This window comes from Monocercomonoides exilis (assembly GCF_001643675.1).
Source record: "Monocercomonoides exilis strain PA203 chromosome Unknown scaffold37-1059404, whole genome shotgun sequence".
Taxonomy (NCBI): Eukaryota; Preaxostyla; order Oxymonadida; family Polymastigidae; genus Monocercomonoides; species Monocercomonoides exilis.
The window spans coordinates 451706-467883 of NW_027150582.1; the positions used below are offsets into that span (position 1 = coordinate 451706).

Here is a 16178-nt window from a genome sequence, read left to right on the forward strand (position 1 = left end):
TTGAGATTTTATTGATTTTTTTGATCCTTTTGTTATTTAAGTGAATGTTAAAGAAAATTCATATTCACCGAGGAGATCATTGGATTGTTGTTGTATGTGAACAAAATTGTGTTTTTCTAAATGTTTGAGTGTGATGACAACTTTTTCTGCGATTCCGAATAAAGCTGTTGGCTTTTAATGATGGACTGCGTTCGTCTGATATTAAACATATTTTTTTTATTTTTGCATTTTTGTGTATCAATATAAAATAATCATTATTTTGTGTATTTGTTATTCAAAAGAAATAAAACGATTTAATTATTGGTTACCAAGTTTTCGCAAGGTATGAAATATGAGTATTGATTTTAGAGTTTTCAAGATGATGAAACAAAAAAATCCAATTTTGAGGGGATTTCGATCTTTAAATGAAACCAACAATAATCGAGCTCTGTTTTCTGACATTTTTAAATTTTATTTTTTATATTTTAATTAAACTTTCGTTTTGAAAAATTATTTCATTTTTTCAGTATTTCTGGATTTTTTATCTTTATGATTATCTTTCATTAAGAAATAAAAAGAAATGTATGCAAATATATAAATTAAGATACTTTGATGTTTTGAAAGAATGATGATAAAATGAGACATTTTGTTCGATGGGCTTTGGCTCAAATGAGAACTAAACTCTTTAGGCACTTTATCTGAATGTAAGTATTTTGAATTTTAAAAAAATTTTTTGTAATTTTTTTTTCAACTTTACAAAATTTAACTTTTTCTTTCTTTTGTTTTTTCACCCTTACATTTATTTATTAATACAGACATTTCAACAAAAAATTTTTTATTTAAAAAAAAACAAAAAATGAACGCGTTTGGTTATAAAAATACATTTTTGGAAAAAAATTAGTTTCAACAAAATAAAAAAATATAAAAAACATACTGACATAATTATGAGGTGAATAAAAAATAAAAACAATGTGAAGAGAGTAATCTTTCAAGTTCTTGCGCTAACATGAGTCTGCTTGAAAGAAAAAGCAGGAATAGAAGGAGCAGGACGAGGTGGGTTTGACATGTGAAGTGGTTGGTTCTGAGCATCGTTTTGGAGTGTTTGTGAGAGAAATGAAGTGTTGAGGTGATGAATAAGCGAGAATTCCGGTGAAGAAGGCGGGGTTGGAATTGCTTCAGACAAAGAGGAATGTGAAGTGAGGAAAAAATCCGAAGCAGAAGAGAAAGGATGCTGTTCTGCTTGTGAATGCAGCTGGCCTTGTTTGAACGAGCTGGCGAGGATTTCTCTGCCCAGTGCATAGAAGCACTTTCTTATTCTCGTGTTCTCTTCATTGAGCAGACCAATACTCTGGTCAAACGACTTCATCAGGATATCTCTTTCCTCCAGCTGCTGCCGGAACGCCTGTGTCGTCACAGCCATCAGCTTCTGCTGCTGCCTTTGTTTTTCTTCCTCCTCCGCCTTTTTCTTCCTCTTCTCTTCTTCTTCCATCTCCTTCTCGTCCATCAGACTCACCTCATCATCCATCCTGTTGCCCCATCCTCCTCTCTCAAAGCTGTTTCCCAATGACATTCCTGCTTCTCCTCCATTCACTCTCTGTCTACCCATCCTCAAATGCGACGGTGTGAACAGCGCCTTCACACTCAGCGCCTGCCTCATCCTCAACACATCTGCCTCTGCCTGAGCCTTCTCCAGCTCCGCCTGGATCCTCTCTGCCTCTTCTTTCGCCCTGCCTCTTTCTTCCTCTGCTGCTTTTCTCTCTTCCTCCAGCTGGGCTGTGAGAGCTGACACATCCGCATCTCGAGTCGCTGCAGCGTGCTGAGCCATCGCCCTTAGTCCCCTTTGGATGCGGAGGAGAACACGAATGCGCTCACACGCTGCTTCTGGGAATGAAGGATCGATGTTGTCATCTTCGTCTTCGGAGTCATCTCCATCTCCATCTTCATCTTCGGATTTATCCAAGCTGTTATCTTCAGATGCATCATCATTGTTTGGTGCATTTTTGTCCTCATTCTCATTTTCATTCATTTGCTTCTCATCCAATTTGCTATCTTCAGCATCAATCTCCATTTCTCCCTCCTCTCCATCACTTCCATTTTTCCCTCTCCCTCTCCCTCTTCCTCTTCCTCTTCTTCTCGCCTTCCTCTCCTCTCTCTCCTTCCTCATCATCACAACAGACTCAAACTCCCCCCTCACTTCCTTCATCTCCTTCTTCATCGCCTCCACCTCCTTCTCTCTCTCCGCTTCTCTCTCCTTCAGCCCTTCGTTGATCCCCATCAGCGCTGCCCGCTCTTCATCCTTCTCTGCAATCAGCGCAGCCAGTGCCGCATTCTCCTTCATCAGCCTTTCGCTCTCCTTCTCCAGCGACTCCATCCGCTGCTTCCATCTCATCCCGTCCAGCGCCTCTGCTTCTGCTTTCTCTTCGGCCTCTTTTCTTCGCGCCTCTTCCTTCGCCAGCTGGTTCTTCAGCAACTCTACTTGCTTTGCTGCATGCAGCGCTGCTTTCAGTGCGATGTTTGCAGAAGAAGCAGAAGAAGACGAAGATGATGATGAAACACGCCTCCAGTTGGACTGCTTGCCAATGGTGTTGATTGGATACAGATCAGCTTTTTTGGATTTTGCCTTTTGGAGTTCCGTTTGTATGTGATGATGTTCAATTTCATTATTCTCATTCTTTGCACTTTTTTCTTCATCTCCTTTTCCTTCTTTGATATTATCCTCTCCTTCCTTTTCCCCTTCCTCATCATCCTCCTCATCCTCCACTTTCTCCCACACGCCGTCTTCCTTCAGCATCTCCTCCATCCTCTTCACCTCTTCGCGCAGATGCCCGTTCTCCACCTCCATCACCTTCACCAGCTTCGCCTTCTCTTCAGACTCGGCGATGCGCTCCTGCGCGCTCCTCAGCTCTGCCTCAGCCACTCTCCTCTTCTCCTCCTCTTCTGACAGCAGCTGCGTCAAATGCATCAGCCTCTCCTTCAGACGGCTTGTTTCGCGCTGATGCTCAGAGGATGCAAGAGAAGGCTGGTCATATGTGTGGGAGACGAGAGGAGAAGAGATGGATGATAGAGCAGAGGAAATAGAAGAGGATAATGGTGAAGAAGAAGGTGAAGAAAGAGAAGAAAAAGAAGATTTCATTGGAAGATCAGCTGTAAGAGGGATGCCTCCGCTTTGCAGCATTGTGAGGTCATACACTTTCTGCCGCATTTCATCCAATTCTGTCGACATTTGCGCTATTTTGTGTTGCAACTCTGTCTTCTCCTCTTTGCTCTCGCTGAGCTGCTGAAGGGCTCCGTTAAGCTGGCGCTGAAGAGATGCTGAAGCTGCCGATGAGGGCGTTCTTAAATGGGCTGGAGTTGAATAGACAGTCGACGCAACAAGTGGAGGATACGCCCCACTGCGATTCTGCCGAAGTGAGCGTGGTGTTGGAGCAGATGGTGAATGTGAAGGTAAACTTGATGGATTTCTAATAGGAGTTTGATATTCAGGTGATCTATCAGGGGTTCTTTCGGCTGCATTTTGTTGAGGCTGAGGACTTGGGACCACTTGATGTATTATTTCGTCCAATGCCTCGATTGTTGAAGAATCAAGTTCAGGAATTGTTTTTATCATTTCCCTTCTTGTTTCCATATTGGGATGATAGCATCCAATTGCCAGAAGAAGTTTTAGTAATTCCAGTAACGTGTCTGATAAAAAAGGTATTTTTATTGTTTGGATAAGGTTCACATAAAATTGTGATAGTTTTTCAGGAAATTTCGTATTTATCCATAAAAGCAACATGTTTAAGCAATTCTCTGGATTCGGCTTTACGTTTTCATCAGCTCCAATTCTATAAATAACATATTAATGCATAAAAAAATAACATCACTTAATAGATGAAATAACAAATATTTAAACAAACATTTGCGAAACAAGAAGAGATATATTTTTCCCATCTTCTAAATCTTGAAACGATGTAATTGCTTTTGGAAAAATATCTAACGATTGCATCCATTTAAGTAATGAATGTGAATAATCATCACTTTCAGCCATAAATGAAATATGTTTATTTTCGATATTCAATTAAAAATGGCCCATATTATTATTTATTGACTGTTGGGATCAAGTTAACCATTTCCTAACCGATATAGTTTAAGTTTATGATTGCAATCCCGTCCATAACCTCTTTTTTGAGAGAACTCTCATCCTATACAAAAGAAGTTGAACTTAAAATTTCATCTGTCAGAGATAATCAAAAAAAGAAACCTCCAGAAGGAGTTACAGGTCAAGAACCAACTCTATACTTTTCTGAGCAGTTAAACGAGATACAGCATGAAATAAAAGAATGTGAGCCAATTGTTCAGCATCATAAGCAGACAGAAACATTGCTATCGGCAGTTGATTTTTTAAATGAAAATTTGAAACGGTCGTTACTTCATTTTGGAAAGTGTTATGATCAGTATGAAAAATTTTTTTGTTTTTTTGACGAGATAAACTCTTTTCAAAATTTTAAATAGAGCCCTGCAAACCACAACAGGTACAAAAATGCTTCAAGATGAATCAAAATCTGGAGTTTCCATGCTTTTGGACCACTTAACAGCAACGCTAAAGCAAGACAGATCGTCAACAATGAAAAATGCAATGGAAAAGCTTCATGATGAAGAATGCAACGCAAACAAAACCATATTTTCGACCTTTTCTCAGTTTCCTTCGCCTGTCATTCCAACAAGGCAAGCCGAACCTTATGATTTTCATACACCAACAATTCCTAGACTCCCTATCAGCAACTCAACTGCGCAATTTTTAGCCCATTCAACACCTCCGTTTGTGCCTTCTGCATCCATTTCATCACTTCAGCCTGCAAACACATCTCATTCATTTGTCACCCCACCTTTCATTCACTCAACAGCATCACTTCCACAAAATTCCATTGCAAGCAAAAAAACTTCTTCAGATTCCAGCGCAAAACCTGCAAATGTTAGAGAGAAAAAAGTCTCTTTTTTGCTTTCTTCGCAAAATGCTCCAGGCAAAAGCGACTCTGCAGTGGGAGAAGAAATCCCCACAAAAATCTTCTCTTCTTCTGCTTTTCGATCCGTTCAAGACTTTCAGTGCTGCTCAAACAACATGCACCAACAGTCAGATGGATCAAAGCATTCCCTTCCAATCTCTTTTAATCAGTCAGATCAGAATAGTTCTTCTTCCAATTCTTCTTCTGCTTCTGCTTCTGCTTCAACATCTTCCACTTCATCGTCCACTTCATCTTCTGCACCTATCACAGCTCTGTCTGCATTCGCCTCTTTTGCATCATCTTCGTCCTCATCTCAGCCTCTATCATCATCCTCATCATCCTCATCACTGTTATCCTCGTCATCATCTTCTTCTTCTTCTTCTCCATCTTCATCCTCTTCATCATCATCCTCCTCCTCTTCCTCTCCTTCCTCCTCTCTCACTTCTGCCCCCACTCTATTCCAAACCACCGCATTCACCGATGAGCCCCACATCACTGCGCTTTCGCAGCTCCTCACAGAAACCGACCAGATGTGTGTGATGGTGCCTCGCCTGTCAGATGTGACACAGCAGTTCACAGCGCTAAGACCGAAGAAAGAGGAAGAGCTGTTTGGGGCGGAGACAACGACCACAAAGCTCTCGAAGAGGAAGAGCGAGGCGGGAGGGGAAGGGGAAGAGGAAAGGGAGGGGGAAAGAGATGAAGAAGAGAAGGAGAAGGAAAAGGAGAAGGAGAATGAAAGGGATAAGGAAAAGATGGATGGAGAAGAGGAAGATGTTACAGCATCAAAAAGGAAGATGAGAAGGAAGTCAAAACGGAAGCGTCTGGTTGACGAAAGCGATGTTACAAACAGCGTTTTGAATGTGCATATTGAAAGTTCATCATCAGCATCTTCTTCCTCTTCCTCTTCCTCTTCCTCCTCATCCTCATCCTCTTCACAAAGCCCTTCTTCTTCTTCTTCTTCAAACTCCCTCTTCTCCAGCGAAAAGAAAATACGCGTTTCTGTCTGCAAATTGATCCGTTCAGTCACTTTGGACGAGTTCAACAAGCTTCCCCGCTACATCAACCGCACGCTGAGTGTGGAGCAGATGAATGGTGCGATCGGAAAGATGAACAAAGAGCTCGAAAGTTCTCCTTCTTCTGTGTCTTCTGCACTTTCTGTGGGAAGTGAAGACACAAAAGATGGGAGGGACAATAAAAATTCGGAGCTGTATATTTCACTGAAGCAGATTGAGAAGGCACTTGGCGATGACCAGAAGAAGAAGCAGATCGTGCTTGGTTTGATTGAGCTGAAGATATTCCGGACAGAAGCAAAGGACGGAGATATTTATTATTCCATTCATCGGTCTGAAGGCGAGTGAAGAGGAGGAGGAGGAAAGATTAAAGAAGATGGAAAGAAGGGGTTAGATGGGCAGTTGCAATGGTTTGTCATTTCAAAGTGTAGTATTTATTAGATTTGTGTTTAGATCATATCATAATGCATCATGTCAAAATCATATCAAATTATTTTGTTGTTGTTACTCTACTTGTGCATTCAAAGTTGTATTTATTTGTTAATTCAAACATCAATCTTCATTTTTAACTTCATTTTATACATCTCTTTTCTCACCTTTATTTTTCACCTTATTTTGTAAATTTTGCATTTTTTTAATTTTGCATTTTTTTCTTTTCTTTTTCTTGCACACTTTCTTTTTTGTTGTCAATGCAAATATTGATTGAGATGAAAAGAATGAAAAATGATCGTGCAACTTATAAGCTTTAATTAATAGAAGTCGATAATCCAATGAATATTCCTCTTTTATTTAAAAATCACAGATAGAAGAAAGAGAAAATGACAAATGTGATAAAATGTTGATTTGACTGTTGAAACAAATTTTCAGTTGAAATTTTGAATTTTCAAGTGTTGAAAATGCAAAACATGTTGGAAAATTGACGATTTCATTTCAAAATGCAATGGAAAATATCAGAAAAAACACGTTCTTTGAATTATTGAAGCTCATATCCAATAAGAAAGTCCACGAAGTGCCAGATTAACTTCAAAGAAAAATTTGTTATTGGGTGAATCCTGCTCAGTTCTTTTCAAATAGAAATATCATCATTACATTTAAAAAAAGGATGAGACGAATTTGGAGTAAAAAATCAATACGTCAGTGGTTTTGAATTTTCAAAATAAAAAGGTGATTATTTTCCAACAAAATACAATGAAATCATTCAATTTTTTTGAAAAAAATAAGAAAAAAAACAAAAAGAAAGAAGAAAAGAAAAGGAAGTTAAGAAAAATAGAAAAGAAAAGTGAGAAAGATGAAAATTATTAATCTGTTATCATCATTGTCATTCATTCGCTTATTTTACATCTCAGCCAAAGGCACTGGCTCTTCAGCTTGCGACGCGAAGGAAGAAAAAGAAGGAGAAGAAGAAGAATTCGAAGGAGCAGAAGAGGAAGAAGAGGAAGAGGAAGAAGAAGAAGAAGAAGAAGAAGCAGTAGAAGGAGCTTCAGAAGAAGACAGAGAAGGTTCAGTGCTGGTGAAGGAGAGGGAAGAAGAGGAAGAAAGCGGCAAAGAAGAAGAAGCTGGTGTTTGCATAAGATCTGCTTGTTCCGCTGGGATTGAAGATTGAGAGGCAGAATAAGGAGAAATGGAAGGAGGAGAAGAAGCAAATGATGATGAAGAGGAAGAAGAAGAAGGAGATGATGACGATGATGATGATGAAACTGAAGCAGAAGCAGAAGCAGAGGGAGAAGAAGAAGAAGAAGAAGAAGAAGAAGAAGAAGAATTAGAAGAAGCATTAGAAGCAGCAGAAGCAGCTGCAGCTGCAGCTTGAAGAGCTGCTGCTTGCTTCTTTTCCTGTGCCAAGTGGAGTGCTTGTGTCATCCGGTCGATTAGAGCATCGCGATCATGGCGCTGTTGATAGAGGGGAAATGAAGTTGTTTATCAGTATTAACATTATGATGATGAAGATGATGATGATATTTCATAATTAATCATTTGTCATTGTTATTATTTCATTATGTTTTGGCGATGAAGAGAAAGGTTGATTCGGAAGATTGAATATAGAGAGAAATAAAGAAGAGAGAAATAAAGAAGAGAGAAATAATTTGTGTGAGAATAAATAATGAAATGGTTGAAATTTTTTCGAACGTTATTAAAAAATAAAAAAAAACAGTCATAGAAATATTTTGTAAAAAAAAAAAAAAAACCACAACATTCACTTTCATTATTCACTCCGTTTCAATTTTCTCATTTCCTTTCTTTTCTCTTTTCATTCTTCACTCTTCATTAATTCCCCCCCCCCCCCTCTTCCCTTCCTCTAAAAAAAACAAACCAATGCCTCTGCTCTTTGGATGATTGTGGGTATAACAAAATGCACGTTCAGCAATGCTTCCTTTACTTTGTCTGGCGACTGCATCTTCGGCAGTGAGGAAACGGGGCCAAGAAGCTGAAATGAATAATGAAAAGGGGGTGGGGAAAAAAATTGTTATCAAAACAAATAAAGAGAGAACGAATGAATAAATAAAGAAAGGGAAAAATAAAGATGGAAATAAATAGAAAGATAAATTTAAGGATATTGTTGACGAAAAGACAATACGAATATAAATGTGAAAGGGATAAATAAATATTTAAGAGGAAGATTATAACAAAAAAAAAACAAAAAAGCAATCACTTAATTTTTCAAAAAATAATAAGAAGAAGAAGAAGAAGAAGAAATCATTCACATTTCCCAATACCTCTTCTGAGTTCTGCTGTTTATTCTCCTGAGATGAAGCCGCATTTTGAGGCGAAGCTGCGCCACGAGACGGAAACATTGAGGGATTCACCATTTGATTGTAAAAGTATGTCGCATCTTTTGACAAGGGGATATTAGTTTCTGTTGCAGTTCCTTTCTTGGTTGATTCGTCTTCTTCATTGGGAGAGGAGGAAGAAGAGGAAGAGGAGGAAGAAGAAGAAGAAGGATCAGAAAACATTTCCTGCTGACTTGAAGAAGATGAAGCAGAGGAGGAAGGCGAAGTTGGTGAGGATGGCTTTTCTTTCTGGTACATTCGATCGACTTCTTTAACAGAAGACGCTTCCTTTTGCTGGTAGAATTCGTGAAATGCTTTCCCTTTCTCCTGAAGGCGCGCAAACACTTTCTGTATTTTTTAAATTTTTGAATTATTCAATTTCAAATAGAAAATAAATGAAACCTTTGATATTTCATCAGCATGATAAAACGGTCCCGATGAAAAAGCTTTGGGGAAAAATAGTGGAGAGGTTAGTATTATGAGGCATATTTATAATTTCATAATTATCGCAAACTTAAATTATCAGCAATATGGTATTCTGAAATCGGGAATTTTTCATAAGGCTAAAGAAAAAGATAAGGAAGAATGATAATGCAATCATTATTGAATTACAAAATGCTGCAAAGAAATACCTTTGGATTAAAGAAGATCTTTGGAGTAGTACTTGGAAATTCAATATTTATCGGTTCATCCTGATGATAATTGGCGTCGAACAAATTTTCAAAAATAAACAATAAAATTAATCAAATGCAAACGGGTTCATATTCAAGTTCCTTTAGTTGGCTTTCAAGCTTGAAAATTTCTTCAAAATCTGCCTTTGCTTGCTCATTGATTTGAGAAAACAAAGTTCTTATAATTTGTCGCAGTTCATCAATTGTATGAAGTGACTTCGATTGTAAACTTTAAGTGAAATAAAAATTAAAAATATATATCACGGACATCAAAAGACAATGTGGTAAATGAGCTCTTGAAAGCTTTGAAATTAAAATATCAAATAAAACCGTTCATGGATATCTGCTGCTTGACCATCTGCAGGCTGTAATGACCTTACACTTTTTAAACTCACAATATTCCTTGGAGTTTGCACCTGAGTCATGATATTAAAAATAAAAAATCTGATCTAGCCCATATGTAGAGTTATCAAAAATCTTCAATAAAAATTTAAATGTTTAATGTTCTTTAACAAGATAAAAACACTCATAAAAAGGAAGAAAAAATGACAGAATGTCAAATATAGATAATAAAACCAAAAGTGAAATGTCTAAATTGAACAAATACGTGAAATGAAAATTTGAAATGAATTAAGTGTAATGTTATAAAACACCTCCCTCTTCCCCTTCTTCTCCAAAGTCTTCTCCGTCCAAGATGAACGATTCCTGCTGCATATCGTCTTCTCCAGACAGCAGGTTTTGTGCCATTTCCTCTCCCTCCTCCGCATTTTCCACCCTTTCTTGTGCGCCCTTCTTCTTCTTTTTCTTCTTCTTCTTCTTTTTCTTCTTCTTTTTCTTTCCCCCTTCTCCTTCCCCTTCTCCTTCTCCTTCTCCCTCACACCCATTCATCATTCTCTCCCCATATTCCTGCAACGAATGATCCCCGCTGTTCTCGCTCCTCCTCTCGTTCCAATCGCCACTCGTGCTGCTTCCATCCCCTTCACTCGGCGTAAACCTGGTCGAAATCCGCTTCGACAGATAAAGTTCTTCTCTTTCCCTTTCCTCTGAGTCTGCCTCCATCTCGTTGTCTTCGTCATCCCTCAGGTCATAGCCATCGCCAGTGCCATCGTAATCGTTCTCATTTCCGTCTCCCTCACTTCCGTCTCCACCCCTCTTTTTCCCTCTCCCTGTTTTTCCATTCTTCCCATTCTTCCCTGTTTTCCCTTTCCCGCTCTTCCCATTCTCCTTCTTCTGCACCTGCTGCATAGCCTGTGCGCCCAGGTGCTCCTGAAGAACTGCCTCTGTCACGCCGTTGTGTGAGTCGTGCATCGGCAGCGCGATGAAGATGAGCACAATGAGAATGCCTGCTGTTAAGAGCAGCAGCTCGTTCGCCACATACACAAAATGGTAGAAGAAACTGTGGGGGAGGGTGAAGAGGAGAGAGAAAGAGAAAGAGAAAGAAAGAAAGAAAGAAAAAAAAAAAAAAAAAAAAAAAGATATAAAAACAAAATTTAAAAAGAAGTTGAATGTCAAAGTGTTTCAAACCAATCAATCTCACGATCAACACAATCGGAATAGCCTTGCACAAGTGAAAGTTCAATAGGCGACTGGCCAAACAGCCCCAAGACAGAATACGCAAATTTTGTCAAAAAACATACAAAGATCATCAGAATTAGCACCTCAATCAACACCATTCTTGCTCGGTGTGCTTGCGTCATTCGACCACGATCCAAATAAAGGAAGATCCACGCAACGCAAACAAAACTCGAAATTGTTGCTATAGCCCAAAGAATAATCCAGACAATAACGAATACGCTGTCAATGTATTCTTGGTGATTTGAGGCAGGATGCATCGCATCGATGGTGTACTCGCTCAATGTCTAAAATATTGGATTAACTCTCGGTGTTAATGATTTCAGTTCAAAAAAATAAACATACGTAGTCTTTTATGCAAACAACAACACCGGCAGAAAATCCGAGGACATAAAGCAGGTAAAATAGCAAATCATTCAAGGTTCGATATCTCGACTTTGATATAATTTTGCACAAATAAGTTCGAGTAATCCAAGAAACAAAAAATTGCCAGGAATTTAGGAGTAGGTAAGAAGACGCAAGTTGGCTTATAATAAAAGAAACTGATGGTTTAAATGGAAATGGAACCAAAATGCAAAGCGATTTTAATAAAAAAAATAGCAACGCAAATAATGGCGATAGAACGCGAGCAAGAATAACTGATTTCGGCTTTTTGAAAAAAAACAGAAATATATGAAGTGCAGTAAATAATGAGCATAATGTTGTTGCAACACTTAAAACAATAAGTGGCTCAGTTCCACTTCCATAAGCAACTGCAAAATTTTGATGATACAGTGAAAAAAGTTCCTTCAATTTAAAATCAAACCTGGAGAGTCAAACAAAAGAACAGTTTGATTATTCATTAAAAGTGAAATGAATAATTGGTACTTTTGATCTTAAAGAATTAAAAAATTATGAAAAAAATTATAATTTCAAGAAAAATTCATTTCTTGTAATAATTTGTAAAAACATTTGAAGAGATGTGACGAAATTTTTTTCTTTGAGATTTTTATTCCACACGTTATTTTCAGAAGTTTTTCTCAACTTTTAAATATTTCAGCATTTTTTTCCACACGAGAATGTGGGACTTATTGGGATATGAATGTGGAAAATGTTTGGCATAAGGCTACTTTAAGGGTACCTAATAAATAAAAAATAGTCTTAATGAAAAGGCTAAAAGTTTTCAAGTGAACTTTCATCAACACTCTTTGGTGTTGACTAAATGGGACAAAATATTGCACTTCATGCTTTTTCATTGAAAACTAATGTACTTTTAATTGACTTTTTAATATCAGAAAATACAATATAAATGAGTCCATTTTGGCAAATGGGTTCAAATATCGCATAAAATACCGGACAAGATCGATTTCACAATAACTGCACAAAGAAAAATTCTGTTAATTTTCCTCAAAACAAACCTCGTCAATACAACCTCATTTGATAATCGAGTCTTTCTAAACCGTTTCATTTGTACTCAGAGAAAATAATATTGAAAATCTCAGAGAAACTCAGAATCCTATTTCTCCGAGATTTCAAAAATTAATTTTTTCTGAGCACAAATGAGGCTATTTTGAAAGTTTTACATATTGACTGAGTTTGCATTAATGAGATGTATTTTGAGGAAAATTAACAGAATTTTTTTTTGTGCAGTTATTGTGAAATCGGTCTTGTCCTGTATTTTGTGCGATGTCCGGTATTTTATGCGATATCTGTACTTTACAGGTACATTTAAATTTGCTTTATTTTATGACAAAAGTGATTATCATTGTTTAAAATATATTTCAACAAAAAATTAAAACGCGGAAATTATTCTGAATTGAACGAAATTTTTTCAAAAAAAATTATCAAAAATGTTTTTTTGAGAAGAAAAATATTTCTTTTCCAAATTTATTTTAAAGTTGACATTGATTTTTTTTGTTATTTTCGTCTCCAAAAAGAAGATTGCAAGAAAAAAGAAAACTGAATTTTTTTATTCAGCGTCATCATCTTGATTTTCAATGAGTTTCTGCACCTCAAAATAACTTTTTTTTAAAAAAACCCTAACCCTATTAAACTATTTTCAAATAAGAAAGTTATTCGTTTAACAGAAACCATTAAATAGAAGATTTTTAACAATATCCTATAACCTACGATATCTATTTATCTAATATTATATTTTTGTTGAACTCAATTAAATATTTTACGGTTTCATAACAAAATCTTTTCGCATGCATTATATTTCCCTATTTCATCTCTCAGTGAAGTTAATAACAAATTCCAATTCATTTCTTCTTCATTTAATGCAAGAATCATCATGAAATTACCTTTCTTTTGAAATAAGATATGTTTCAGTCAAGAAAAATTGAGAATATTTCTCAAAAAATGTGATAATTTTTTGATCATAAATATTTTCAAAATATTCTTTAAAAATGTTTCCGCACAAAATATATAGCTTTTAATAGCAAATATGAAAATAACAAAATGAAATCAATTTATTGTATCTTTTTTTGAATGTTCCGGTATAATACCCATATGCCTCCACTTTTTGACATTTGTGAAATGTTGGAGAACTTTATGCTTTAATTTCAATGATGACAGTTTAAGGATAGGAAAATAAAATTTATTCTGAAATCTGATAAAGTGAAACAAAGTTATGAGAAAGGCAATTTTTTTTGTGCTTTGTGCAAAAATAGCTTGAAAGTCCGTATTTTCTACCAAATAAAAATTCTATTTCAATTGAAAAAAAATATTTGTGACTTTGTTAAAAAATTAATAAATAAACAAATATAAATGAAAATAAAAATAAAAATAAAAAAAAATATTCAAATAAAAATATAATATAATATAATGAATAAATAATTTTTAATTGCGCTTATCAATAACTTGATTTTTTTTTCAATTTAACAAAATTGAGTTATATAACACAAAATAAGATTAAATATTATATTAATTTTTTGTAAGTTAAAAAAGAGTGTTTGAGAAAAATTTCTCAAAATGAAACATTCGACACAAAACAATTTTTCATCACATTTAATAGCAATATTTTTATGCACAAAGCTTCATCACATGCAATCACAATCGGATATTATCATATAAAGTTGTGCATAACTCAACTTTATTTTATCCCATTTTGACTGAATCAAAAATATTCCCTTTTAATCAACACTCAAAAATAATTAGAAGAGAAATTCACGTTTTCATTCAGATTATTTTTGAGTGTTTATTTAATATTGATAAAATATCATGTTTTTAATATAAAAACTTTTTTCATTGTGCAAATTTTCGAATTTGAATATTTATTCTTTTTAGAGTTTTTTATGAAAATGTTGAATATGCAACAATTATCATTAAAGTGAATATTTAATATGTTAGAAAAAAAGATGAATCAAAAATTGGAGTTTTCGCATTTGGCGTCCATTTGCATATATGGAAAACGAAATATCAAACAAAAGTTTTTTATAGAAAAGAAAATAATTACATAAATAATTACCCATATTCTCATTTTTTAACACTTCATTTCATAAACATAGAAAATATCAGATAAATGTTTGTGTGCTTGTGAAAAAATGAAAAGAGTTAAAAACATCAATGAAATATTAACAGAACTTGAGATTTGAAATTGAAATAGAAAAATATTAATGGAATAAAAAATAGTATTTCCTCTTTTTAGTTAAAATGTTTGGTTAACTGAGAAAAGCAACTTCTTCAAAAATAAAAAATAAGTCACAATGATTAAGAGTGAGCAAACAGCTGATTTAGAAGCATGTTAAGTGAATGATCCAATGAAGAAAGAGAACTTGAAGAAGAGCAATGCATTCGAAACAATATCCTTCAAACAAGCTGCGAAAGCAGAACTGGTTGATTTGTGTGCTTTTGTCAATTTGAGAATAAGTTATTGTTGCTGAAGATGAAGATGTTGATGATGAAAATAACGAAAAAGATTAGAAAGTGCATGAGAGACCAACGAAGAGAGTAACATTTCTCTTGTCTTGCTTCTTTGCTTTTCTCGCAAAATAGTTAAAAAAAGTCGGATCCAGATTGGCTGCTTATCCAATCGGATTCTGTGCCCATCCAATTCAGTGAAGGAAGGAAAGATATATGAAACAAAGAAGATTGAAGAGCAAAATAGATGAAAATGGAAGGAGTTGTCGAAGAGGAAAAACAAAGAGATAGATGAAAAAAAAGAAGACGATGAAGTTGGAGAAGAACAAATTGACAACAATGACAGAACATATGGCCAATGCATAAAAAATATTCTGATTCTTTCCCTTTCTCTTCTTCTTCTTCTTCTTCTTCTCTGCTGCTCAATCACCACAAGTTGAATTGATTTTCCTCCCAGAATTCACAAGAGAGGAAGAAGTGAAAGGTGGCTTAAAATCAACAGTGGAAGTTGATAATTTACACATTTTGTGCTTTTCATTCACTTCCAAAGCAATCAGTGAAGATTGTGAGGAAGGAGTTGATGATGTTTGAGGGATGTGTTTGGAGACTGTTGTGTTGAAGAAGATGAAGAAATTTCATTGAACATCAACTTTATTCGTCGACAGCTCATTGTTCCTTATTTTCTCGTTCCAAATGAAATTTTTGTTGCACCTGTGAATATGACGATTTGTGCATCCAAATCTCCTTCTGCTGCAGTGAATGATCCTCTTTTTCCTCTGCTTTGCATTTCTCTCTCTCTCTCTCTCTCAATCATCCTCACCCAAATTCGCTCATAACCCTTTTCACTCCTGCTGCTTCCAAGCATTCTCATTCAATGCTGACCCACACAAATAGAACTTGTAATGGATATGAAGTCACTTCCATTTCAAGTCTCTATCCAGTGCATTCATTGTGCAATCACCAGCACAATTCTTGTTCTTTCTTCACTTCAACAGCAAATCCAATCCCAAATCGTCCTTCACGCCCAACGCATTTCTCCGTCGCTTCCACCAAAAAGATAAAATATCATTCATCCATCTTCCATCTCACTTCATCATTTCTCCACTTTTCCAAAGCTCCTGGCATTCATCTGCTCATTTTTCTTCCTTTGCCTCTTTCGCCAAAGCAATTTGTCAAGAAAATCAGCCAGAAACAAGGCGCATGAGACGTTGTCCATTGCTCTAGAATTGTTCTATTGAAATTAAAAATATAAAAATAGACAAAAGCAGATGTGGATTTTCATTCCAATTAATAATCATACAAATGGTTTTGCTTTCTTGAAATTGTTCGAAAAAATAAAAATTTGGCAAACAATTTATT

The 16178-nt window shown here is 35.8% G+C and overlaps 4 protein-coding genes across 4 annotated transcripts; 1 reads left to right on the forward strand and 3 right to left on the reverse strand.

Moving 5' to 3' along the window:
• Positions 1-844: 844 nt before the first annotated feature.
• MONOS_10955 (uncharacterized protein) lies at positions 845-4043 on the reverse strand. Its single transcript, XM_067863444.1, has 2 exons — positions 3876-4043; positions 845-3803 (listed from the first exon to the last, which is right to left on the reverse strand). The coding sequence occupies exons 1-2, from the start codon at positions 4004-4006 to the stop codon at positions 968-970; spliced, it is 2967 nt and encodes a 988-aa protein (XP_067723410.1). The 5' UTR covers positions 4007-4043; the 3' UTR covers positions 845-967.
• Positions 4044-4113: 70 nt separating this feature from the next.
• On the forward strand, positions 4114-6319 carry MONOS_10956 (uncharacterized protein; the record flags this gene model as incomplete). The annotated part of the gene is made up of 2 exons (XM_067863445.1): positions 4114-4412; positions 4471-6319. 2 exons carry the CDS (start codon positions 4114-4116, stop codon positions 6317-6319), a joined length of 2148 nt encoding a protein of 715 aa, XP_067723411.1.
• A 297-nt stretch (positions 6320-6616) lies between these two features.
• MONOS_10957 (uncharacterized protein) lies at positions 6617-9865 on the reverse strand. Its single transcript, XM_067863446.1, has 8 exons — positions 9738-9865; positions 9492-9636; positions 9369-9428; positions 9251-9299; positions 9139-9182; positions 8683-9084; positions 8280-8393; positions 6617-7858 (listed from the first exon to the last, which is right to left on the reverse strand). The coding sequence occupies exons 1-8, from the start codon at positions 9830-9832 to the stop codon at positions 7307-7309; spliced, it is 1461 nt and encodes a 486-aa protein (XP_067723412.1). The 5' UTR covers positions 9833-9865; the 3' UTR covers positions 6617-7306.
• A 14-nt stretch (positions 9866-9879) lies between these two features.
• Positions 9880-11837, reverse strand: MONOS_10958 (uncharacterized protein). The gene is made up of 4 exons (XM_067863447.1): positions 11785-11837; positions 11325-11731; positions 10932-11266; positions 9880-10803 (listed from the first exon to the last, which is right to left on the reverse strand). Exons 1-4 carry the CDS (start codon positions 11819-11821, stop codon positions 10050-10052), a joined length of 1533 nt encoding a protein of 510 aa, XP_067723413.1. The 5' UTR covers positions 11822-11837; the 3' UTR covers positions 9880-10049.
• Between the last annotated feature and the right edge of the window lie 4341 nt (positions 11838-16178).